Raw genomic sequence first — 23,834 nt, 5'->3', positions numbered from 1 at the left:
ACATGTGATAGGCCTACATCTGAAGTAAGCTACTGTTGCATTCATTCTTATACAATATTGTTGTATTCATTTAAGTTATGCGAGCAAAGCCTACGAGTGAACATAGTCAGTTTTGTTGAGCAAGATTTGAGATACATAATAATTAAGGTTGGTCACAATTTTCTTCAGGTTATTGCTTTGGACAAGGAGATCCACACTTTTTCACTTTTGATGGTTTCTACTATCCTTTCCAAGGAAACTGTACTTTCGTGCTTTCCCGTGACATGAACGGTCACCACACTAACCACCCTCATGAATACGAAGTAAGACCTTGAAGTCGTAACAGCTTTTATGTTAAACGATCAAAGTATACTTTTTACTTTCTTAAAAAAACATTAGATTTAAACTTACGATATATAATTATTATTTTCAGGTTTGGATGGAAAACGAAGCTTGCAAAGAAGCGCCACTAACAACGTGCACTAGAAAAATGTCTCTTCGTTACGGCTCCACCCATTTAGTTCTCTACAAGAACTACACCGTAAGTAAAATTACTTATTAATCATGGATATTCAATAAATCGAAATAACGCATTCTGTAACATTTATGAATTGTTAAATGTTAGAAACTTGTGAAAATTAGTTTCGCAAAAAGTAAAATGTCAAAAAAGATCTGCAATTGAACGTAGTAAACAAAGTTCCATGCAAATGATAAATTTGCCTATATTGCATACGGCCAGAACTATAGCTACCATCTTTTTTATGTTTTAGTACACAATCAATGGTGGTAATCTACAACATAGCAACACCCTCCCCACCGATATCAATGGCATACACGTAGAAATTAAAGGAATCAGTCTCTTCTACGTAACGATAGCTGAAATTGATTTGACTTTGACTTTCACCGGAGAAGATTACAGTTGGAGTCTGAAGGTTCCCTACTCAAAATACTTTGACAAAACGGAAGGACTATGTGGTAAGTTAAAACATATGAAGAAACATGATTAATCCATTTCTGGTGTTAAAGACAAAAAAGCTAAAAATTCTTGGTAATATTTTAGGTGTTTGCAACAACGATCAGTCAGATGACCTCACAAACCGAACTGGGGTAGTTGTGACTGACATTGAAGATTTTGGAAACAGCTGGCTTGTCTTCAAGGAATCTAAAAAGTGCTTCAAGGAAGAGTCAGATTGCTCCAAGCCTCCAGCGAAAGAATGTGATATTATTATGTCAGACGTTTTTGAGGTAAAATTTGCTTACGTTTTATGAAATACCGTAGTTTGCCTATTTGCTTGGTGGGCTTATTGAGATACCGTATATAGCATGAAACGTTAATTTCTCTTTTCCCGAAGCAGGAAGATAAAATGGTAAATCAAAATTGTAAGCATCGAATATAGCAATTTTTTGTTTCAATTGACATGATCCATAACCGTAACATCTTATCTTGGCAGAATTTTAATTGACGTCAAACTATTGAGTGAGTACTGCATATTTACTGTACGGCATGAACATATATTTTCCTGACATGTTTACTGATACAAACTTTTTTGATTAGAATTGTCATGCTGTTCTCGATCCTGGGGTGTTTTACAAAATCTGCCAGTATGACACTTCCCAGTGTGGAAATTATACGTATTGTGAAGCCTTGTATGGATATGCACGAGCTTGTGATCATGAAGGAGTATGCATAAACTGGAGAGCTGATGATGTTTGTCGTAAGTTCAGTTCAGTTTGGTTGATTTATTTACAAAATGCGAAAAACAGATAGCCCACTGTATATTGCTTTAATTTCCGTAACATAAATGGCAGCCAAAGAACAAAAAGTTACCGAAGTCATCTGTCGCCAGATATCGTTAGCACTCAAAATTTCAATACTTAACACACCAATAAAGAATCTGAACAATCATACAAAAAATCACCACAATGGCAAAAACTTCTTCGGCACAATTGATGTCAAGGCTGGCTAGGTTTTTATGCATACAGTACATCCGTTTCAAAATCTCTAGTTTACATTATGATTCGACTAAAGTGTTTCTAAAATTCATAAATTTGCACCACATTATGCCTAGCCTACAAAATGTACACAATGCAGTGCACAGTTGCGCTACAACTCAATAAGCTTACTCAGTTTCTTGCGTAAGCCTGCTTATGCGAAATACTCTTTTTTCAGCAATTGAATGCCCATCCAATCGTATTTACCAATCGTGTATGCCAAACTGCGAACAACAATGTCCCAACGTCGTGTCAGGAACACAATGTGAAAGTGAAGAAGTTGTTGAAGGATGCTTCTGTCCACCAGATACTGCCCTTGTCAACGGTGACTGTGTCGACAAGTCAAACTGCACCAATTGTGTCGACAATGATGGCTCAATTTTCCAAGTAAGCTTTCTGTTGAACGCTTTCATAGATATCAAAATTTTTCTGAAGTAAATTTTTCATATTTTTGTAACTTGTTTATTGCGTTATTATCTTGCAGTACGGCGAAAGCTGGGTACCAGCAGATGAGTCATGCTCCATATGCTCCTGTATGGAAGACCAGAGCATTTTATGCACAACCAAGAAGTGTCCTTCGGGATCCAACGAAGTTCCCTCTTGCCCATCCTGTCATATTGCAGAAATGGAAAGGGGCTCTGATCCATGCTGTCCTACTTACAAATGCGGTACGTACAGTGTTTATGTGTAACTACACAAAAAGTTGCTTGTAAACATTTATTGTTGGTATCTAATAGCAAGCACTTCTGTCTCGATAGTGTAGCTGTGCTGCAAGCATAAGTGGCCTACTCATATTCACCGTGTTTTTTTACATTATTCCAGTTTGCAACTACAACCTTGGATACGGCACTGGTGACTGCGGACCAGTTGCTATACCAGAATGCAACTACGGTTACGTCCCTATCCAAACAAACCCACAAAAATGTATCCCGGAATATGAATGCCAGTGCAACACTACGAGGAGCCCATGTCCTGCTGCACCTGTATGCAGTGAGTTAGAACACGTTGTGACAACAGAAGGGGAGTGCTGTCCAGAGCAAAGTTGTGGTAAGTTATGGAGGAAATAACTAAATTCACAAAAAAAAAATTTTTTTTGATCACCCGTTATTTTTTTTCATTTTTTCTAAAAAGTCAGGTATACAAAAAATATTGGTAGTATCTTGTTTAAGATTTCTCAAGCATTAACTTTTATCACTCCTAAATAGTATATTAACAACGACAAAATGATTAACCCTTATAATACGGTAATCTGCTCCAAGATCCAAAGTACCTCGGAACTCCCTGTCCACTGTCAACACTACTGCTTGTTAATATGAACGAGACTGGGTATGAGACAGCGCAGAAGTTTAATTCGTTTTCATTTTACAGAATGTAAACCTTGTATTGAGGACACTACTGAGTGCACTGAATGCGAAGACAGATGGGTGACAATAGACTATTGTGGATGCAAACACTTCTCTTGTGAAAGAAAAGGTGTATGCAGATACAATGGAACCGACAAGCTTGTGAGTTTTATCACCAGTAAATTATTATTTAATCTTTTATGCGTCTCTGAAAAAAATATGCCTTTGAACGTTCTGGTCAACAGCACAGCTAGAGAATTGAGTCACTGTCGCTAGATCTTGTCATTTTCTCTTTTCAAAAGTTGGATGTTTATAGATTGAGTTCTGTTGAACGGAATTACTACAAGTTGAAAAGGAGAAAAATGTATTATAAGTACGCCACATAATTCAATAACTTCAATAATGTTTTGCTGTTATGTTTAGCCCGGAGACAGTTGGCAAACATCGCCGTGTGAAACGTGCACTTGTGACAATTCGAACATCGGCAACGACGGTTGTTACTCAACCCAGTGCTTCACCATGTCCTGCTCAACATTTTGCCCACCTTGTTCTCAATACACCGAAGTGCCAGGACAGTGCTGCGGAACTTGCGTACAGACTGGTTGCGCACAAGCAGATATGAATGGGGATCTAGAATGCAAAACGGTATGTGTGTTATAATTGAAGACCTGAATTGAAAAATTATACGGAACTCTCATTTCGTGGAAGTTGAGTTATCACCAAAAATATGGTGTATAACGGTCAATGTCTGTACCCGTGCAAAATTTCATTTAAAAAACGACTTAATTTCGGTATAACACACGCTGGTGTTTGCATAGAAATAAAAAATTTAGCAACTTTGAAGAAAATTTAACTTGCTTTTTCTCAAAAGTTATATTTTGGATAAGTAGTTTCATAACTGAAGTTTTCAATTTAAAGTTTTTGTAAAACTTTAAAAAATCTAGTGCACTTCTGCTGTTTTCAATGTTTTGATGCCTTTTTTCGATTCTCTCTTCAATAACAGATTGGAGATAATTGGTTCGATTATCTGGAATGCAACCAATATTCCTGTCTTGTTGATGGAACCGGCTATGTTGGAGTAGTGATGAACCCCATCACATGCCCTGCTTTAGACGTTCCAGTTTGTTCGTCTTGTTACCGACTGTCTGCCTACTCGGATAATTGTTGTCCTGCATACGAATGTGTCCCTGATGAAATTTGTTGCATGGAAGACATGACCATCAAAGTGGTAAGTTTACTTCAAACGGGTTTGGTATTTTATTGAGTGATATGACAAACTGAGCTACAATTGCATCTTACGGGTGGCAACAATACATATCGGCTAATGTTTTTGAAAAAAAGGCTATGTCTATCCCCCATTTCAACTAGGCTACATGCTAGCTACAATCTATCAGTTTGAGTGATGCTCGGCGACTTGACGCTTTTTCCAATTTGTACCGTTTCATATTCTTTTTCTCTCAAAAAAGCACATCATCTAGTTCTAGGCTGTCATGCATAATATAGCTGTACGTTTTGATTTATGCATTGAAGTCTGACAACGATCCTCACGCTAGATCAAAAAGTGTAACAAAATCTTTGTTTAATAAAAAGAAGATGCTGTATCTGATGGTAGGCTTTCTGAAGATATTCTTTCCACAACAGGATGCGTTTCAATAGTTAACGGAGAGCAGATGTTTGACACGCAACATTAAAAGAATATTTTGCAAAAATTTGCAGCCAGGTGAAATGTGGTATCCTAACTCTTGCACTTCATGCCAATGTACTGGAGTAATCAATCAAACAACAGGATTTCACGAGGTTTCTTGCGACCACAACCCTTGCCCTCCATTTGATGAAGAAACGTGCTCCAAAAACGGTGGACAAGCTGTTCCAACTAACGATGGTTGCTGTTTGAAGTGTGATAACAAATGCGTTGACAACAACAACAACACTTACATGGTACGCTACTTCAACCATATAAAAGACTAAAATCTAAATAAGAAATATTTTTTGTAACAAAATTTCCATTGTCCGTCCAATCAAAAATAAAACATAAGCCTGGTAGCCATCTATTGTAGAAGACTGCAAAACATAAAGTAGCCTACTGTATCACGACAAAAACGTTTACCAACAATTGGTTGTATTTTTGCGTGCTTTGTCTTGTAACTTAAATGTACACTTGTACAGTGTAACCTGAAGTATATGACGATTTTATACGTTTATCTGAAAGATTAATTATCAGACTATTTCTTTTCGTAGATTATCTAATGTCATTGTAAAAATATATTGAGTTTTTGTGTTGACTAATACTTTGCTTATACAGTTTGGTGAAACATGGTATCCCGACAGCTGCACTGTGTGTTCTTGCGCGGCCGGTCACGAAATTGTCTGTAACCCAGTTACCTGTCCAAAAGGGCACAAAGAGGCTATTCCGAATTGCAATCCTTGTGAGGTTGCCCGCAGAAGAGCATCCTCTGACCCTTGCTGCCCTCAATACGACTGCGGTATGTTGTATTTTCATAGTCTGTTAGGCGTCTTACGATCTATTGATCAGTGTTGCTATACTGTAGCTTAAGTTTCAGAAAAGGGCAATGTATTTTACAAAATATATATTCGCATTATATTATTAGGCCTATATCTGAATGATGTTAAAAATATTATAGCTCGATAAGCTATAGGCGACGTATCTGGAGTTTGTAATGTTGTATTAGCAAGACATGAAACAATACACTTCAAGGTAAGTAGAAAGGGCTTACCTTGCGCTGTCATCTACTTAAACGAAAGCTTAAAGTAGGCTTATCGATAAGCTATGAGTTTAAAAAAATTGTGTTATATTTTTAGTTTGCAATTACGACTTTGCGCAAGGAGAAGAGAATTGTAATGCTGTGACGGTCCCTAAATGTCCACCTGGGTACGTCACTGTACAAACAAATGAAGGAAATTGCATTCCCGAGTACGATTGTGTCTGTAATACGTCAAAAAGTCGATGCCCAGAAGCTCCGATTTGCAACAGCATACTCGAACACCTAGTTATTACAGACACAGAGTGTTGCCCAACGTATAACTGCGGTAAGCATATGGTACTATATTTAACTTGAAAGAGATTATTGGCCGTTTTTCATTTATCACAACTCTTTTGATGGTAAATTGTTTTCTGCATTTTCTATTACAAACATTGATTTTTCCACGCATGACAAAAAGCTAATTTGTTTTAGAATGCAAAGCTTGTGCTGAAGACACAACTGCATGTTCTCCATGCGAGCAATCCATTGTTACCTATGATGCGTGCGGCTGCCGACATGTCACTTGTGAATCGAAAAATGTCTGCTTGTCTCAAGGGATCACTCACAACGTAAGAAAAATTTATTTGTTGATTGGTTGCTCCGTGACCATGCGACAAGAACATAATTTGTTTTTACATAAAATCTCTAAAAACAAGATTTATTTCAAGAAGAAATTAGGATAAAAATTCTATTTTCTAGTTTGGTAGCTGAACCACGCCCGTGCTTTTACCATGTCAGGACTCGATTTCATGTCGGGTTATTTCAAGAACTTTTAAAATGATTCAGGTTGTGCTTCTTGATTTCAGAAAAAATAAGTCGAGGAAAAATTGTGTTAAATCGTAAATATGATACAAAATTAAAAAAATGTGCAGTCGCTGAAATTCTCGGGAGTTGTTGAGAGGTAATAAATAATAATGTAAGACTGTTGTGCTCAGGTTGGAGACACTTGGTATCCAGATGTATGCACAGAATGTTCTTGCCAACAAGAAGTCGATTCTATTACATCCTGCCATGTCCAACAATGCGTCTCAAGCTATTGTGATACGTATTGTCCGGATTGTTACCAATATGTTGATGTACCTGGCCAATGCTGCGGAAAGTGCGTTCAAACAGGATGTCCACTCACCCATCCAAATGGAGATGCAGAATGCAAATCAGTATGTAGCTATATGATTGGATGTAAACTTGATATAATTTATTGAAATTTGTCAAAATATTCAACTCGTGTTGTTTTAAAATAATAATTGCTTGCTTGATCTTAACAACCTTTAGGCGGGAGATATGTGGAGTTACGTCAGCAACTGTACCGAGTACGTGTGCAAAGAAGACACCCAAAATGGAGGCTTGCAAATAGTAGAAGGAGAAAACTTCCAATGTCCTCCAATTGTAATTCCTCCATGTCCTGCATGTCATAGATTAGAAGCGTACACGAAAGATTGTTGTGCAGCTTTCCAATGTGTGAAAGATGATGTGTGTTGCGATGATGGAATGGGAAAATTGGTAAGTTTGGAGTTAATTATGCAACAGCAACTTACAAAAATTGTTTTGTGCCTAAACTTGCAACCTTATGCACATTGCAAAAGATTTACGTTATAAATCAGATTTGTTGGTTACAACCGCCCGTTTATTCAAATAACGCATTTTCATGGATTAATGGTGTATGAATCCTATTTTCTTGACTTGACAACAGACATACCCTCAACATGAGGATTAATTCATGGCCTGTATAATCAAAATCGGTTGATGATAATAATAATGAATAGCAGGCTACATATCAATGCTCGACGAGTTTACTTTAGCATCATAATTCTTTTCAAAAAAAGCAAACTATATATAAACGTTCATACATTTCAGCCTGGAACATCGTGGTCACCAAACACGTGCGAAACATGTTATTGCTCAGATGCCAAAAACTCTACAACTGGGTTTTACAACCAGAAGTGTTATCACGTACCCTGTCCTCCAATTGATACTGACGCTTGTGAAGCAAATGGTGGAGTATTGACTTCTACAGATGATGGTTGCTGCTTGAAATGTCAAGCGAGCGAATGTTACGAATGTAGCAGAAGAATTAGCACCAAGTTAGAATATATGGTGGTAGATCAATGTGCTTCTACTCAGCCGGTTTCCGTGTCGTATTGCGACGGTTTCTGTAGAGGTAGCTTCTTTTGGTCAGCCGAAGGATCAGAAAGTCAATGTTCTTGTTGCAACCCCACTTCAACAACAACGCATGTCATTTCAATGAAATGCAAAAATGGAACTGAAATAGAGTACAATTACGAAGACATATTGTCTTGTGGTTGCTCTTCTACATGCACTCCAAAACCGCCAACAGTTACACCGAAGCCAGAAGCTCCAATCACCACGACCACCAAACCAATAAAACCAACACCTGGAACAACGACTGAACAACCAGAGGAATCTGGATCTGGTGAGATTGTTGTGACTATTCCAGAAGCACCAGTGACTACTACTACTAAACCAGTAAAACCAACACCTGGTACCACGACTGAACAACCAGAAGAATCTGGTTCCGGTGAGATTGTTGTAACAATCCCTGAAGCACCAGTGACTACTACCACTAAACCAGTAAAACCAACACCTGGTACCACGACTGAACAACCGGAAGAATCTGGTTCCGGTGAGATTGTTGTAACAATTCCTGAAGCACCAGTGACTACAACCACTAAACCAGTGAAACCAACACCTGATACCACGACTGAACAACCAGAAGAGTCTGGTTCCGGTGAGATTGTTGTAACAATTCCTGAAGCACCAGTAACCACAACCACTAAACCAGTGAAACCAACACCTAGTACAACAACTGAACAACCAGAAGAATCTGGATCCGGTGAGATTGTTGTAACAGTTCCTGAAGCACCAGTGACCACAACCACTAAACCAGTGAAACCAACACCTGGTACCACGACTGAACAACCAGAAGAATCTGGATCCGGTGAGATTGTTGTAACAATTCCTGAAGCACCAGTGACTACTACCACTAAACCAGTGAAACCAACACCTGGTACCACGACTGAACAACCAGAAGAATCTGGTTCCGGTGAGATTGTTGTAACGATTCCCGAAGCACCAGTGACCACAACCACTAAACCAGTGAAACCAACACCTGGTACCACGACTGAACAACCAGAAGAATCTGGTTCCGGTGAGATTGTTGTAACAATTCCTGAAGCACCAGTGACCACAACCACTAAACCAGTGAAACCAACACCTGGTACAACAACTGAACAACCAGAAGAATCTGGATCTGGTGAGATTGTTGTAACTATTCCTGAAGCACCATTGACTACCACCACTAAACCAGTAAAACCAACACCAGGAACTACGACTGAACAACCAGAAGAATCTGGATCTGGTGAGATTGTTGTAACAATTCCCGAAGCACCAGTTACCACGACTACTAAACCAGTAAAACCAACACCAGGAACTACAACTGAACAACCAGAAGAATCTGGATCTGGTGAGATTGTTGTAACAATTCCCGAAGCACCAGTTACCACGACTACTAAACCAGTGAAACCAACACCTGGAACTACAACAGAGCAACCAGAAGAATCTGGATCTGGTGAGATTGTTGTAACAATTCCTGAAGCACCAGTCACCACGACCACTAAACCAGTAAAACCAACACCTGGTACAACAACTGAACAACCAGAAGAATCTGGATCTGGTGAAATCATTGTAACAGTTCCTGAAGCACCAGTCACCACGACTACTAAACCCATAAAACCAACACCTGGAACTACAACTGAACAACCGGAGGAATCTGGATCTGGTGAAATTATTGTCACAATTCCTGAAGCACCTGTAACAACAACTTCCAAAGCAGTTCCGACTACAACAGTTACTCAATGTTACTGGAGCGACTGGATAAATTCTGACTCTCCAAAGCTCCCACATAGAGATGACAACGAAACGTTTGTTCATATTATTGAAAGCGGGAATGATATTTGTAAAACCCCAGAAGATATTCAATGCAGACCAGTTGGAGGATCAACTGAAGATTTCAAACTATTCCAAGAATGGCAAACAGTAAGTTGCAATATTGCAACCGGATTATTATGCCTTGGATCTCAGCAGACAGTACATCCCGTTTGCGAAGATTATGAAATGAGAGTTTATTGTTGTTCCGAAGCTGGTTCTAGCACCACTACTGTAGTCGTTCCTGAAGCACCAGTCACCACCACAACTAAACCAGTGAAACCAACACCAGGAACAACAACTGAACAACCAGAAGAATCTGGATCTGGTGAGATCATTTTCACTATACCTGAAGCACCAGTGACTACCACCACTAAACCAGTAAAACCAACACCTGAAACAACGACTGAACAACCAGAGGAATCTGGATCTGGTGAGATTGTTGTGACCATTCCAGAAGCACCAGTGACTACTACTACTAAACCAGTAAAACCAACACCTGGTACCACGACTGAACAACCAGAAGAATCTGGTTCCGGTGAGATTGTTGTAACAATTCCTGAAGCACCAGTGACCACAACCACTAAACCAGTGAAACCAACACCTGGTACCACGACTGAACAACCAGAAGAATCTGGTTCCGGTGAGATTGTTGTAACAATTCCTGAAGCACCAGTGACTACAACCACTAAACCAGTGAAACCAACACCTGGTACCACGACTGAACAACCAGAAGAATCTGGTTCCGGTGAGATTGTTGTAACAATTCCTGAAGCACCAGTGACCACAACCACTAAACCAGTGAAACCAACACCTGGTACAACAACTGAACAACCAGAAGAATCTGGATCCGGTGAGATTGTTGTAACAGTTCCTGAAGCACCAGTGACCACAACCACTAAACCAGTGAAACCAACACCTGGTACCACGACTGAACAACCAGAAGAGTCTGGTTCCGGTGAGATTGTTGTAACAATTCCCGAAGCACCAGTCACCACAACCACTAAACCAGTGAAACCAACACCTGGTACAACGACTGAACAACCAGAGGAATCTGGATCCGGTGAGATTGTTGTAACAATTCCTGAAGCACCAGTCACCACGACCACCAAACCAGTGAAACCAACACCAGAAAATCCAACTACGCCAGAAGCACCGGAAGAATCTGGATCTGGTGAGGTTATTGTAACAGTTCCGGAAGCACCAGTAACCACAACTACAAAACTAGTTCCCACTACAACCAAAACTACTACTACTGCTTCACCGTGTTATTGGAGCGACTGGATAAATTCCGATTCTCCAAAGCTCCCACATAGAGATGATAATGAAACTCTTGTACACGTCATTTCCCGTGGTCACGACATTTGTGAAAAACCAGATAACATTGAATGCAGACCTGTCGGTGGATCAATTGATGACTTTAAATCATACCAAGAATGGCAAACGGTTACCTGCAATGTTGCAACTGGATTGTTGTGTCTTGGATCTGAACAGACAGTGCATCCGGTTTGCGAAGATTATGAAATGAGGGTTTATTGCTGCCCTGAATCTCAATCCCAATCTCAATCGCAATCTCAATCCCAATCTCAATCCCAATCCCAATCCCAATCTCAATCACAATCCCAATCTCAGTCGCAATCCCAGTCGCAATCTCAATCCCAATCTCAAAGCCAAGGGAGCGCACATGATCAAGTAAATGATGTTGAAAATGAGATCCAAAATATTATCGCCAAGCTGGAAAATGGTGAATCATCTTCCGCTGTAGAAACCTCACATCATGTAGGAAATGTCGAAATTCACAAGACTTTTGACAATATTCATCACCAAGAACAATTGATTGACAGTGATCTCCAAAGCTTGATAGATCAAATTAACAGCGAAAGTTGGAAAGAAGGAAGTGAAAGCAGCCAGGTTCAAGCCCAACAACAAATGCAAAGTGAGATTCACTCTTTGGATCAACAAATGCATGAGGTATTTATGAGATAAATATGCTGCAGGCTATGAGACTATGAATTCAAATTTCTACCGTAATTACGTGATACTGACGTTAGTTTATTTTTTGAAAGATAAAGTTGGCTAAAACATTCATTTTTGTGATAAACTTACCGGCGATTACATAACTCCATGTGGCTATAGCCTATACTGAAAGTTAGACAACTTGTTTTGAAGTAAGAATGATGTGTGAAGGAATATTCAAATAACTTACGGTACCGTATTGCACTTAGTTTCTGCTTATTTCAATTATTCTTACAGCCTATGACATTTGTCGTCTGTCAACAGCCTATTGCAGGCTTATGACACTTCTGACAACCTACAAAACGGTTCATAGAGATGGCCATTAGGCTATAATTAAACAGCTCCTAGCTAAGAAATAGACTTTCAGTAATCTCATAGAGAAATGAATATTACCGTACACACTTCATTTCTCTGTTTAAATGTAACGTCATCTTTCTTGTTGTTCAGGAATCACAGTTGCAACAGCAGTCACAACAAAATGTAGAAAGTGAAGTTAAAGATTTCATACAAAACATTGAATCGGCTGACGATGTGAATGCCCCCCTTCCACTGGGTAAACATGCCCAAGACATGATTCAAACACTTGATGAAAAATTGGGGCAAAACTTACAAAATTCCGAAGAAGAGAATTCAGAAATTCAGGTAGGCCTAGCCTAAACTATTTAATCAGACATTCGTTAATGAAGATACGGTAGAATTCGCCTATAGGCCTATCGACAAATTTTCATTGGTCCAGGTGAAATTCCTTTCTTTTACGTAGCCTACATTCGAGTTCGCCTATAACGACTTCGCTACTTCGTCTGGTCGTCTATATTGACACTTTTTTTGAGCTCTCAAAGCATTTTGCTCGTTTATAGTGACAGTTGCAGCTTTTTTTTCACTTTGAGACGTAGCCTAATTCCATTTACGATTTAATGACGTTATCACACTCATAAGAAAGTCGTTCGCAGCTGAGGGAACGATTTCACAAATATAAAACGTGATCTCAGCAGAAACAAACAAACTGCTGCTTTGTAAAATGGTTGACCTATAAACAGTGAAAAACTAGCTCTACACTAAATTGCATTTTAAAACTGGACGATGTTAAGACTGAAATCAGTTCAATTCGCTAACAAAAACTCGGCAGTACGTATTTAACAAAGCTGCCACAAAAAACAAAGCAGAAAAAAAATCTGTAAGGCGCAGTGCAGTAACACCGTATTTCTCCGGATCAGTATTGTCTGCGCATATTAGCCCAAGCGTAAATCTAACTATTGTTATCTTTTTATTGTCGAAGTGTAGGCTACACGAAAAGATAAAATTTAGCCGCAGTGCTGGTTAAAGTGGTAACAATTTACACATGACCATAGAACTAACAAGGAAGAAAGAGATGCATGAGCTGTATAGAAAAGAAGTGTGGGTTTCGAAAAACGAGAAATTAGAATTTCTTTCTTGTTACCGTAATTCTATAGCTATGTGCAATGATTTCCTTGTTGAAGTAGGCTTCACATTTATCCCTTACCAGGACCATACATTGAAGTAAAACAAGAATTATGTTAATTCGTCCATATCGATAGCCTACTTTTTTCAACTCGAGGTGTTGATATCTGCTAGTTTTACTGCATGTGGAAGAGAGTTGGGAAGTTTTTTCCTTGGTTTGAATTGAAATGTATGACATAACTTATCCTGAAGGTATCCTAATTGACAATGTTAGCAAATTTAGCGTTAGCCTATGATTAAAAACGCCTTTTTAGCGATGCCGATTTTTTTTCCCACAAAAACAACAAATGAAAATATATTGGCTATTCCATTGTAGCTATTAGGTTGCGCTCAATACTTGTTTATTTACAATTCCGTGGGGTCAAAAATTTTCTTGCAGCCAACCACATGAATATTTTGACTTGCAGAAATCGTTACACGAACTGCTTCAAAACAACCAGTTTTCTTCCAATGACCAAGTTAACGAGCAGGTCGATCAAACAGCCGATGATTTGCAGGACCTTGAACAAACACAAAGCAACATGATGCACCAGGTGATAAACTTAACTTTGTGTGCAATTTTCTATTTGAAATCGCCCATGGAATGTGTATCAGGTTTTATTAAATGTTTGGCCTGCATAGCTGTTAATCGGTAGAATGAAGCCAAAGTGCTAGCCTATTTGTCGAAGATTCGATTCTTGTAGGCCTAATGACTGTGTTTGTTTGGGCAATGGACAGCACAGCCCTACGTTCATTTTGACCAATTCTAACCAAGACCACACCAAATGGGTCATTCTGCGGCTAATTTAGAGACCTGTCACCTTTGCGGCTCGGTAGACCTAGTTCAACTATTCTTCTTCATCCATGAAATTTATTAAAAAATCATGGATTACTTTATAGTTTGCGGATGATCAATATTTTCTACCTTACTAAACTATACGGCTTTAACTTCTTTAATTTTACAATTACAGCAACAATCACAATTTCAAGCGGTGGATAACTTTGTCTCCAACAGCGAATACCAGCAGCTAGGCGATATGGTGGGACAGCACATGCAACAAAGTCAGCAAGTCCAAGCAAAACGATCCAAATCGCTCGAGGAAGAAATTGAAGAACTATTAAGCTAATTTTGAGCACCGATATCACAGCAAGAAAATGTTTCGAGCAACAGGCCGAGTTCTTAAAACTGCATTGTTGCGTAGCTTTAAAATAACCATAGCTCCCATGCACAAAATGTGGGCGAGCACAACACTGCAAAACTGTTGAATGGTTTTAAGTAGCCTACAGTGCTGTCAAGTAGCAGTGCATTGCTTTGTAGAGCATTTTTAGATAACAATTCAATCGTGATTCATGCGTAGACCTACAGAATGACAGATCTATTTCAATGGGTTACGGTATGAAAACTTTTCATATACTCTGTGTCTTACTGATTTACAATTCAGAAACCATGACTGTATTTGTTATTTCTACTTTACTTTTGACATGACCTATTTGCACTTTTGCTATAACCGAACATAGTTCTTAATTTAGTAATTACTTCAAGTAATTTTTTAAATTGCATTTGTAACGTGTAGAAGCTACTTCGCATTAACATGAAATACAATCAAGTTTGCCATCACTCAGGCGTGAAATTTTGCATGAATTTTATTGGAGCATTGTGCAGTGAGTGAAAGAAAGTTGAAGTGAATAAATTACATAAACAAATCACTATTCGGACGCTGGAATGTGAAACTGCTTCGGCGTTTTTATTTATGTTCCGTCCGTAAACACGCTGCACAAAAGTACCGAGTTGTCAAAATCAGGCAAAAACAAAACGATCAACAATGGTCCATTTTGTTACCAGAAATTTGAAAGTAGCTACCTTACAAAATACACAAAAGTGCACTTTCACTTATTTGCTGTAACAAACCAGAGTTAGAAAAGCAATTGCCCCCATAGCTCAGTTAGTCAAGAACATGCCTTTATGAATAAAGAAACTTCAATATCAAGCGGAACTGGTTCGGCTCTCGGGGTGTGCGCTTGATCAACGCATTTCAAGGACTGCTCTCCATTCAGCGGCACATAATGGATAGAATAATTTTCCGGCAACAACACTTCAACTGTACCGGAAGCTGTACTCTGCCAATCTCGGTGAACGAGCTTGCGTTAGTAGTTTAAATCTTCTACAAGAATGCGAAACTGCCAGGATTAAGCTTGAAAAGAAACTTTCTCAGTCCAAAGATAAAGATTTTCACAAGCAATTGATCAGGGTATAAAGAATTGTTAAAATAAACTAATAACACTGTCACAGCTACCAATTTGTTTGGGTGTGGAAACCTTGATCCTCAGCATAGAGAGCCTCTTTTGAAAGCTTACTTATCACATTTGAAGCCTCATAATAATTGCTAAGGATTTAAATCACACATCCCGTCTTTGATGCAGCCGTAGTGAAGTTTTTATTTTAGGTAATGTTTTTGCCTGCAAATTAATTCATCCGCTAGGTGCCGCTAAATGGAGAGCATCTCCCTTCAGCGGGGCTATTTCACAAAATACAATAACAAAAAGTATAAATGTGTCAATAAGTGTGTGGGTTAGGTTACACAGCGTTACGATAGAAATTCGTGACAAAATTCTGCACAACAAGCTTGAGTGAAAAGAGCTGCACGAAAACATTTAATCATGTATTTACAACACACCAAAACAATCAATTGCTGTCGTAGGCATACGCATAATGACAAAGTTGCAAGTTCTTTATGATTTCATACAGAGAAATCTACTAATCATTGAAAGGCAGAATAAAAGCAGATAGGCACAGGCCTGATTGGCTGCAGCATTCCAAAAAAAAAACTGTACACAAGCCTCCAAGAAGTTGTTAAATGGCCTTCGAAACTACCGCGCCGGTAGGTCATGTTTGGTCGTCGGCTTCTACAAGCCAGAATTATTCCTCTGCGTTGGTATTTAAAGCTTTTTTTTTCTCCACTTGCATTTGTGTCTTAAACTTTTTCTCCACTCGTGTTAGTACGTGAAACTTTTTTTCTGTTTACTCGCAACCTTTTTTCATAAACACAACAAAGTCTCCCACACGACGACGAGAAATATTGCTGATAAAAGTGACACAAAAGCTATAAGCCTACATATAAAAAGTCGAAGGCTAGCTTTACATCGAGTTGGGAAGTTGTACATTTTTTTTACAACTTCAAACATGTTTTTAAGGGCCTTGTTTGCGTTGTTGTAACCTGAATGAACGCAAAGACACGATATTAACGAATTTTTAAAAAGCACGATTTTTTTATATTTTGGTTGCCGAGCGCAAGAATTTGGCCGCCGGAAAGGAGCTCGGGTCGGCCACGCTTGGTCGCCGGAAAAATAAAGGAGCTTGGAGGCCTAAGTGCGTATTTGTAACCTGCAGGTAGCTGCAACAGATGGATTGTTTTGACCGATCAGAAGGCAGGATTCAACGCGACTTCAGGAAATTTCACGGGGAAAAGTTTAGTAAATCAGGTTTCTCACAACTCGCAACATTTGCCTATAATATCGAAGTTTCCAAAAGCATGCCAGCAACACGCTTTGATAAATATGACAAGTAGCTAACCTGAAAAGTTTGCATCGAAAATTTGTACGCAAACCATATTTACTAGGGTGTCCCACTTTTAGGCGACTTTTCAGGAAAATTAGGTTCGGGTCAAATTCTGAATGGATTTTCGTCACTGATTTCAAAAATGACATTATTTTTTCATTATGACGTCATCTTGATGTGCCAGCTAGCGGATTTTTGCTATTTTGGCCTTATCACGAATATGGCAAGAGCTAGAGACTTGGAACTTGTGCCAAAATGACTGGAAGGGACGACTTCCTATTTGTTGTCAATACAATATGAAACGCTAACTGCAACAGAAAAGAAGTTATTTTGAAAAAACATGCTTTTGCTCATTTTGGACAAAAATATGAGAAACACGGCAATTTTGCTACTGTTACGCTTTTATTTCGGTTGTTAAGTTGCTGTGCTGCACCACATTGTTTAACAATTAAGTACAGTGGTAGTTAGTCTAGCATATTGTATTTGCAATTGATTATATACCTCAGCATTGATTTTTACATGCATATTGCAATTACTAATAGCTACTAGCTAACTTTAAACCTTTGATCATTTCGTTCAAAGATCTATCAAACAAAACCACCATTCAACAACACAACACAGTTTAATGGGATTATTTATCGCACCATACTGTGCAAAGCAGCACAAATGCGCAAATCTGTTTTGGCCAAATCATCTTGGTCATCTCGAATCAAGCCGTTCACAACCCGTTTCAGTCTGCCAATAAAGCGCTCTGTTTCTCGATTGTTGTTGTTGATCATACCTAAAAACACTGATGGAGATGAAAAACATGCAATGCGTGGAGCCATCTTACTTTCTTCGGAGAAAAAAATCACTTAAGTTGTCACGCTTCATAAGCGTCTGCTCGATATCAACGTTTCTTGGAAAACTTTTCTGTCTTGCCGCATCAGCAGCAAAAGGCGGAGCTTCAGCGTGGAGAACTTAAAGCAACGTTTTTAGGGCTCAACCATTGGGATGCATGCTTAACAAAATGTTTCAGAACAGCGTTGAATACTGGTTCATCCACAGATTTATGTGCAAGTAATAAATCTCTTGTAAGCAGTACCAATTGAGGGACCTTCAGCAGCGGAAGGTTTAAGATGGATGACTAAAAATGCTGGCAAATAAACACAAACAATAAAAGAAACCATACGTTGAAGTTTACGGATATCTTGAGGCCCAATACAATACCCAAAAATCAGCAATCTTAAGTAACCACTCGCTGTTGTTATTCAACGCGCAGTTAAGTAACCACTCATTATTCAACGCCCTTTCTTGACGATAAAAAGTAGGGGTTTCAAATTTCCTAGAACATTCATCACTAAATGAACTGCCATAGCAAGAAGACACATATGGTCGCTCCGAAAAGATGAATCTTAGCTTCTTTCTTGTGCTCAGAAAACCATAAGGTCTTGGCTTTTAAATGATTTGCGGCTATAGCTGTGATGAAACTTTACAATATTGTGGGATTTTCAGATGTTGGGGCTTAAGTTTTGATATTTTCTTAATTATTTTCATCAAACCACCATCTTCGTATGCATTAGGGCCTTTCACTTTGCCTTCCAAAAAGCTTTTGTGTGTGTAAAATAAATCTCATTTACATGGAAGAGACATTCAAGAGTGTGTACCACTACTACTACCACTGTACTTAATTGCTAAACAAGGTGGAGCAACTTAACAATCGAAATAAAAGCATCACTGTAGCAAAATTGCCGTGTTTCTCTTTTTTTTTGTCCAAAAATGAGCAAAAACATATTTTTTCAAAATAACTCCTTTTCTGTTGCAGTTAGCGTTTCATATTGTATTGACAACAAATAGGAAATCGTCCCTTCCGGTCATTTTGGCACAAGTTCCAAGTCTCTAGCTCTTACCATATTCGTGATAAGGCCAAAATAGCAAAAAACCGCTAGCTGGCACATCAAGATGACGTCATAATGAAAAAATAATGTCATTTTTGAAATTAGTGACGAAAATCCATTCAGAATTTGACCCGAACCTAATTTTCCTGAAAAGTCGCCTAAAAGTGGGACACCCTAATATTTACCAAACTTTTGTTGAATTTTTTTTAAAACTAGGCTTCTGATTCTTTCCAAGTTCGATATTGACAAACAATGTTGCGAGAAACCATTCTCTTAAACTTTTTTCGGCGAAATTTTTCTCGGTTGGGTTAAATCTTACCTTCTGATTGGTCAACAAACCTTATTTGCAACAGCGACCTGCAGATTACAAAAGTACGTCAACGGGAATAGTGTCCTTTGTTGAACAGATGGGCAATTGAGTACTTCTGGTGGCATCTGCCGAACACAGTATTGCGCGGCATCATGAAGGAAAAAAGCATTTACAATAAAGCAGTTAACACGCTAGGTGAAGTCACAAAGTACGATTTGTTTTTCTATTGTAAAACAAGTCAACTGTCACAAGATGTTGCAAGAGATAAGCTTCATTTATTGATATTTTGTCAATCCGACGAAAGCGCAATTCTTCAAGGAGCTAGAACGTGATCCTTTGTTCAGCATATAGAAGAGCATAGAACCATGTTGGACGTTGGTGCTCTTCTGTATGTTGGTGCAGCATATCATGAATTAATTATTTACTCAAATTATTCATGCAGACACACATCCATCCCACGCTATTGAATGTTTACGAAAGTTATATACCATTCAGTCCATTCAGTAGCAGGACACGTGAAAAGCCATGTTATATCATAATTTTTTGTTAATTCGCATGACGTCCAGACAATCATCATTTTCCATTTGGAGTTGATCAGCAGTCTTGGTACCATCGATGACGTCACCATCAAAAACAAACCGTAACTTTGCAACATCGTGGTCCAGATCGTTGGCGCATTTCTTCATTGTTTCATAGAAAACTTCAAACTGTAGAGCAAAACAGATTGAACTTGAAGTTAAGAGTTAGAGACACTGCAGTTCAAACTGATGAAACTGTAACATCCACAGTCGTATTTTAAATCTATCCTATTTATTTTTATTCTAATACCATGGTCCATGTTTTATACATACAAGTGATAGCCTATCATACGTTTACTTCCAGCCAGCTTTAACGACATTACAGTACACTAAAACAATCTCTTACTTTGTTTACTGAATATGTTTTTCTGTGCTTTTCAAACTTGCATTGAAAGTGGATATTGATACAATTAACACGATTCCCGCTTTCTTTTCTACTTTTTTGCAATGCTGCGCTGTCTAAAACAACTGCATCTAAAAATATCAAATTTGGAAATTATGCTAAATTATTTCAGATTTAGAAAACCTCGAAAAATTCGAGACTTTCTTGAAAACAACAGTTTTTTGGTCAGCATGAAGCAGTAAGACTACAGTTTAACATTCATTCATTCTATTCAGTTTAACACTATAACAGTCTCTCTCTGTTTTTATTCATTCTTGTGTTACATTCACAATTTAACATTCAAGCTTGTGTTCTGATTTGACGTAAAGTTTTCAAACCAGTAAATTTACGCTGGACTGTTCCATTTTCTGAAATACACTATCACAAAATATTGAGACAAGTTTGCAATGTGCAGAAAAGCATGCAATCAAATATACGTTAACGGACATTTTTCAGAAGTAAACATGATCTGGCACAGGTGAGTAAATTGTTAAAACGTTTAAAAAGCTGTCTATGTAGTAATTATATATAATACTTCTTAAATTCTAACAAAAGGCATTAGCTTCAACTATAAATGCTTAGTTGCTTACCAATGAAATCGACGACAGAGAGACCAATACTGTTTGGTGTGTCGTCTATATCAACCTGCTGATCATTTAGAACAAGCAATAAAAGATTTTTATCGGTTTTGGTATCTTTAGCAAGCTGATTAAAAATTTCTCGAAAAGAAGCATCCTGAAATTAAACAAACAAAGACTTTACAACCTTCCAGCATGAACCTTTATAAAGGATCGTGTAAACCTATTTCTTGAAAGTCTATAAAACTTATAGTTCTTTTAACTATACCTCCATCATTTTACTTCGAGTTGTAGGTTAGGTGCTTTTATATTTGTTTGCAGCTTGCATTCTCTTGTTTTAAAAAAAAATGGATCACTTTTGCATCGACCACAAGTGTCAATTAAAAAAAAATTGTGAAGAATTCAACACTGATAAACAAAGATATATGCGCAGTGCAAGATAATATAAACTTTGTGGCAATATTCCGAGGATGAAGCGAAGCTATTTAATTAGCTCTTTTGCTTCATCGGTAAATAACCTGCTGGACTGGTGGTGCATCCAACCCTCATAATAAATGGGTGATGGTGACATGGATGTGCAATTGTACATTATTTTACAGATTACCTTGATACTTTATAAAATAAACGCAGTACCTTACTCAAAGGATACTTGTACACTTGAGAATGAAACCGAACTTTAACCATCGTGATATCATGGGTTATACTGGAATCTAGTGATGCAAGATCAACCTCGGCTGACTGGTTTAACTGGTCTTGCTTAGCTTGGAACAAAACAGATTCAAGATTGCTGCAACAATCATAAAATATTGAATTGTTTTCAATACACAATTTTGAAAGGTAGATACATACTACAATAATGGTCACATGTTGATTAGGCAGATGCATGGGGTGACGCCTCCACAGACAGACAGGACAATATATGCCTCGTCCCCTCAGTTTTTGTTGATATCATTTGATAAAACTAACAAGTTCAGACTCTGCAATGTTTATGTGAGTGCTCAAGCCACTATTGAACAAGTTCCGAAAAGTCACCATCACAAAACGTTCGGCCAAAAATAGGGGTGCTTAAAAATGTATTTGTAGGGCACACCTATGTCACAATCATACGCGCCGACTTCCGGGGGCGGCGCCCCTGGTAAATTTATGGTTGGGGGGCAACGAAAATGGCTATTACAAGTGGTGTTTCAAAGATAAAATACTTTGAGAGAGATTTAGATCATTTAAACGGACATAAAGAATGCCGAAAGCGAAAAACAGCCTACGTTGCTCTTGCCCGCAAAACAGCAGCTGATCGCATGACTTTCTCTGGAACGAGAATTACTACAGTACTCAGACGCGCACGCTCACAGTCACACACTGCTTATCTTCCCGCGCGTGAGGAGCAACTTCAAAGTCAAAAGGCGTGGTAGCGAAAAAGCGAATGCGAAGTTGAATGTATATTCTCATTTTACGAGTTATCCAAACGTCCGTTAGATTTTTTGTGACTTCAAACATGAAATCGATTGTAGCAAACTTTATCGAGTTGAAACTATGACACAACAATGATTTTGCCGCACCAAAAATGCGTTCATTTTGAAAACTGCCGAGCTGGAGACAACAGCTTGTCCCGTGTATAAGTCAAACCTGTCTTTTTGAGGTAAAAATCACTTGCGAACATCTCGACCTATACTCGAGTATATACGCCACGGTATTCGATAGAAGACTATAAAGACTCTCGATAAATAACAGAAGAGAAAACACTTCGCCGTTGTTACCGATTTGAATGTAAGTAATTAGCAAAACGAGGTAAACTGATAGCGGGTTTCCACTCTGCTTTAGATCATGATTTTTGCGTTTTATTTCGATAACTTCACTGCCTTGATCGTTGCTTTTCACTCGCACGAAAAGGAAATGAATCGGCTTGTTTTCCAACTGTTCCAATTTTGAGACAACAATATCAAATTTTTTACGACTACTGCATCCGTAAAACTAATCGTATCAAGCAGCAAAAATATTCACTCTTTTTAAATAACCCACTACAACAACCTAATAAGTAATAAGCGTTGACCAGTCGACATTTGGGAGGATCTGCAGTGCACTCGGTAGATCTCATCTTCATCAATCCTCAGCACCAGTTGGCATGGAGAAATGTCACCAGACAAAATAGACACTTGCTGACATTCAACCCTCGAATATGGGAAACTACTACAGTATCATATCCTATAGCCGATGTGGCCTGTGATGAACTGGATGAGTTCATAATTTTTTCCAGCATTTCCTATGTTGTGCAGTATCCCAACTATCCCATTGAAGTGCTCTTGGTTGGCTGATTGATTAATTTTGTTAAAAGTTAGATACAAATGTGATTAGTTGTCTGCCATGACAAAATTTCCCAAGAAGGCGACTGCTTCGACAGAGATCTTCAAGCTTTTCTTTTCTGGTGATGTAACCGAAAAATTTGAGTTTACCTTTGAGTTATGCTGATCAATACTTCTATAAAACCATATTTCAGCTGATTTAGTGTTACGCCTAGTTTCTGACGTAAAGGTCCATGTCTCACAACCATACGGGAGAATAGACCACAGTAACACTTTAAGAAGTCGCACCTTCAGACGAATGAAAAGCTTGTGGCCATGGTCACAGTCTATTAAAAGAGTCTTTAGCTAGGCCTATTCAATATGGGAAGCAGGAGTCGTCCAAGAAGAACGTGGAAACAACAAGTGAAGGATGAGTTTAAAAAAGTCGGACTGAAGGAGGAAGATGCAAGGGACAGGGTGAAATGGAGAAAAGGGATTAAGACAATTGCTGCACGGAAACAATAGGCCACCCCCACTAGTGGGGAACAAACCGACGATGGATTATGATGATGATGATGAGAAATTAAATCATGACAAATTATAAGAATGGTTATAGAAGCAAAAAGCATTACCGTACCTTAAAAGTTTCTTCCTCTTCTTTTGAAGCCGACTTCGGCATTTTGGAGATAAACACTGTGTTACCTCTGGTGGGGGGGTCACCGGCTGCAATATGACTGGACTCCTAAGAACAAATGCCTGATAACCTTTACAAAAATAGTGGTCCA

The 23,834-nt window shown here is 38.5% G+C and overlaps 2 protein-coding genes across 2 annotated transcripts in view; one reads left to right on the top strand and one right to left on the bottom strand.

The window, feature by feature from the left end:
• Positions 1-15,110, top strand: part of LOC145780233 (uncharacterized) — a 53,889-nt gene extending 38,779 nt beyond the window's left edge. The window contains exons 35-55 of the mRNA XM_082591936.1: positions 169-302; positions 413-520; positions 750-954; positions 1,040-1,224; positions 1,535-1,694; positions 2,150-2,358; positions 2,456-2,639; positions 2,794-3,018; positions 3,340-3,476; positions 3,738-3,959; positions 4,318-4,542; positions 5,031-5,252; positions 5,617-5,797; positions 6,135-6,362; positions 6,509-6,645; positions 7,012-7,233; positions 7,349-7,576; positions 7,931-11,989; positions 12,482-12,676; positions 13,921-14,046; positions 14,464-15,110. Coding sequence (XP_082448062.1) covers positions 169-302; positions 413-520; positions 750-954; positions 1,040-1,224; positions 1,535-1,694; positions 2,150-2,358; positions 2,456-2,639; positions 2,794-3,018; positions 3,340-3,476; positions 3,738-3,959; positions 4,318-4,542; positions 5,031-5,252; positions 5,617-5,797; positions 6,135-6,362; positions 6,509-6,645; positions 7,012-7,233; positions 7,349-7,576; positions 7,931-11,989; positions 12,482-12,676; positions 13,921-14,046; positions 14,464-14,619 — 7,748 coding nt within the window. The 3' untranslated portion in view covers positions 14,620-15,110. The remainder of the gene's footprint in view (positions 1-168; positions 303-412; positions 521-749; positions 955-1,039; positions 1,225-1,534; positions 1,695-2,149; positions 2,359-2,455; positions 2,640-2,793; positions 3,019-3,339; positions 3,477-3,737; positions 3,960-4,317; positions 4,543-5,030; positions 5,253-5,616; positions 5,798-6,134; positions 6,363-6,508; positions 6,646-7,011; positions 7,234-7,348; positions 7,577-7,930; positions 11,990-12,481; positions 12,677-13,920; positions 14,047-14,463) is intronic.
• A 3,974-nt stretch (positions 15,111-19,084) lies between these two features.
• Positions 19,085-23,817, bottom strand: LOC145780031 (NFATC2-interacting protein-like). The gene is made up of 5 exons (XM_082591733.1): positions 23,687-23,817; positions 21,407-21,560; positions 20,786-20,930; positions 20,160-20,287; positions 19,085-19,942 (listed from the first exon to the last, which is right to left on the bottom strand). Exons 2-5 carry the CDS (start codon positions 21,455-21,457, stop codon positions 19,769-19,771), a joined length of 498 nt encoding a protein of 165 aa, XP_082447859.1. The 5' UTR covers positions 21,458-21,560; positions 23,687-23,817; the 3' UTR covers positions 19,085-19,768.
• Positions 23,818-23,834: the final 17 nt, after the last annotated feature.

This window comes from Aplidium turbinatum, chromosome 11, assembly GCF_918807975.1.
Source record: "Aplidium turbinatum chromosome 11, kaAplTurb1.1, whole genome shotgun sequence".
NCBI lineage: Eukaryota > Metazoa > Chordata > Ascidiacea > Aplousobranchia > Polyclinidae > Aplidium > Aplidium turbinatum.
The sequence above is the reverse complement of the archived record's forward strand: the minus strand, read 5'-3'. Positions and strand labels throughout refer to the sequence as shown.

Coding starts and splice junctions, on each gene's coding strand:
- LOC145780031 (XM_082591733.1), bottom strand. CDS start 21,457: ATGGTTAAAGTTCGGTTTCATTCTCAAGTGTACAAGTATCCTTTGAGT. Junction 20,288..20,785: donor CTCTGTCGTCGATTTCATTG/GTAAGCAACTAA, acceptor TGATATTTTTAG/ATGCAGTTGTTTTAGACAGC. Junction 19,943..20,159: donor AAACATATTCAGTAAACAAA/GTAAGAGATTGT, acceptor TTTGCTCTACAG/TTTGAAGTTTTCTATGAAAC.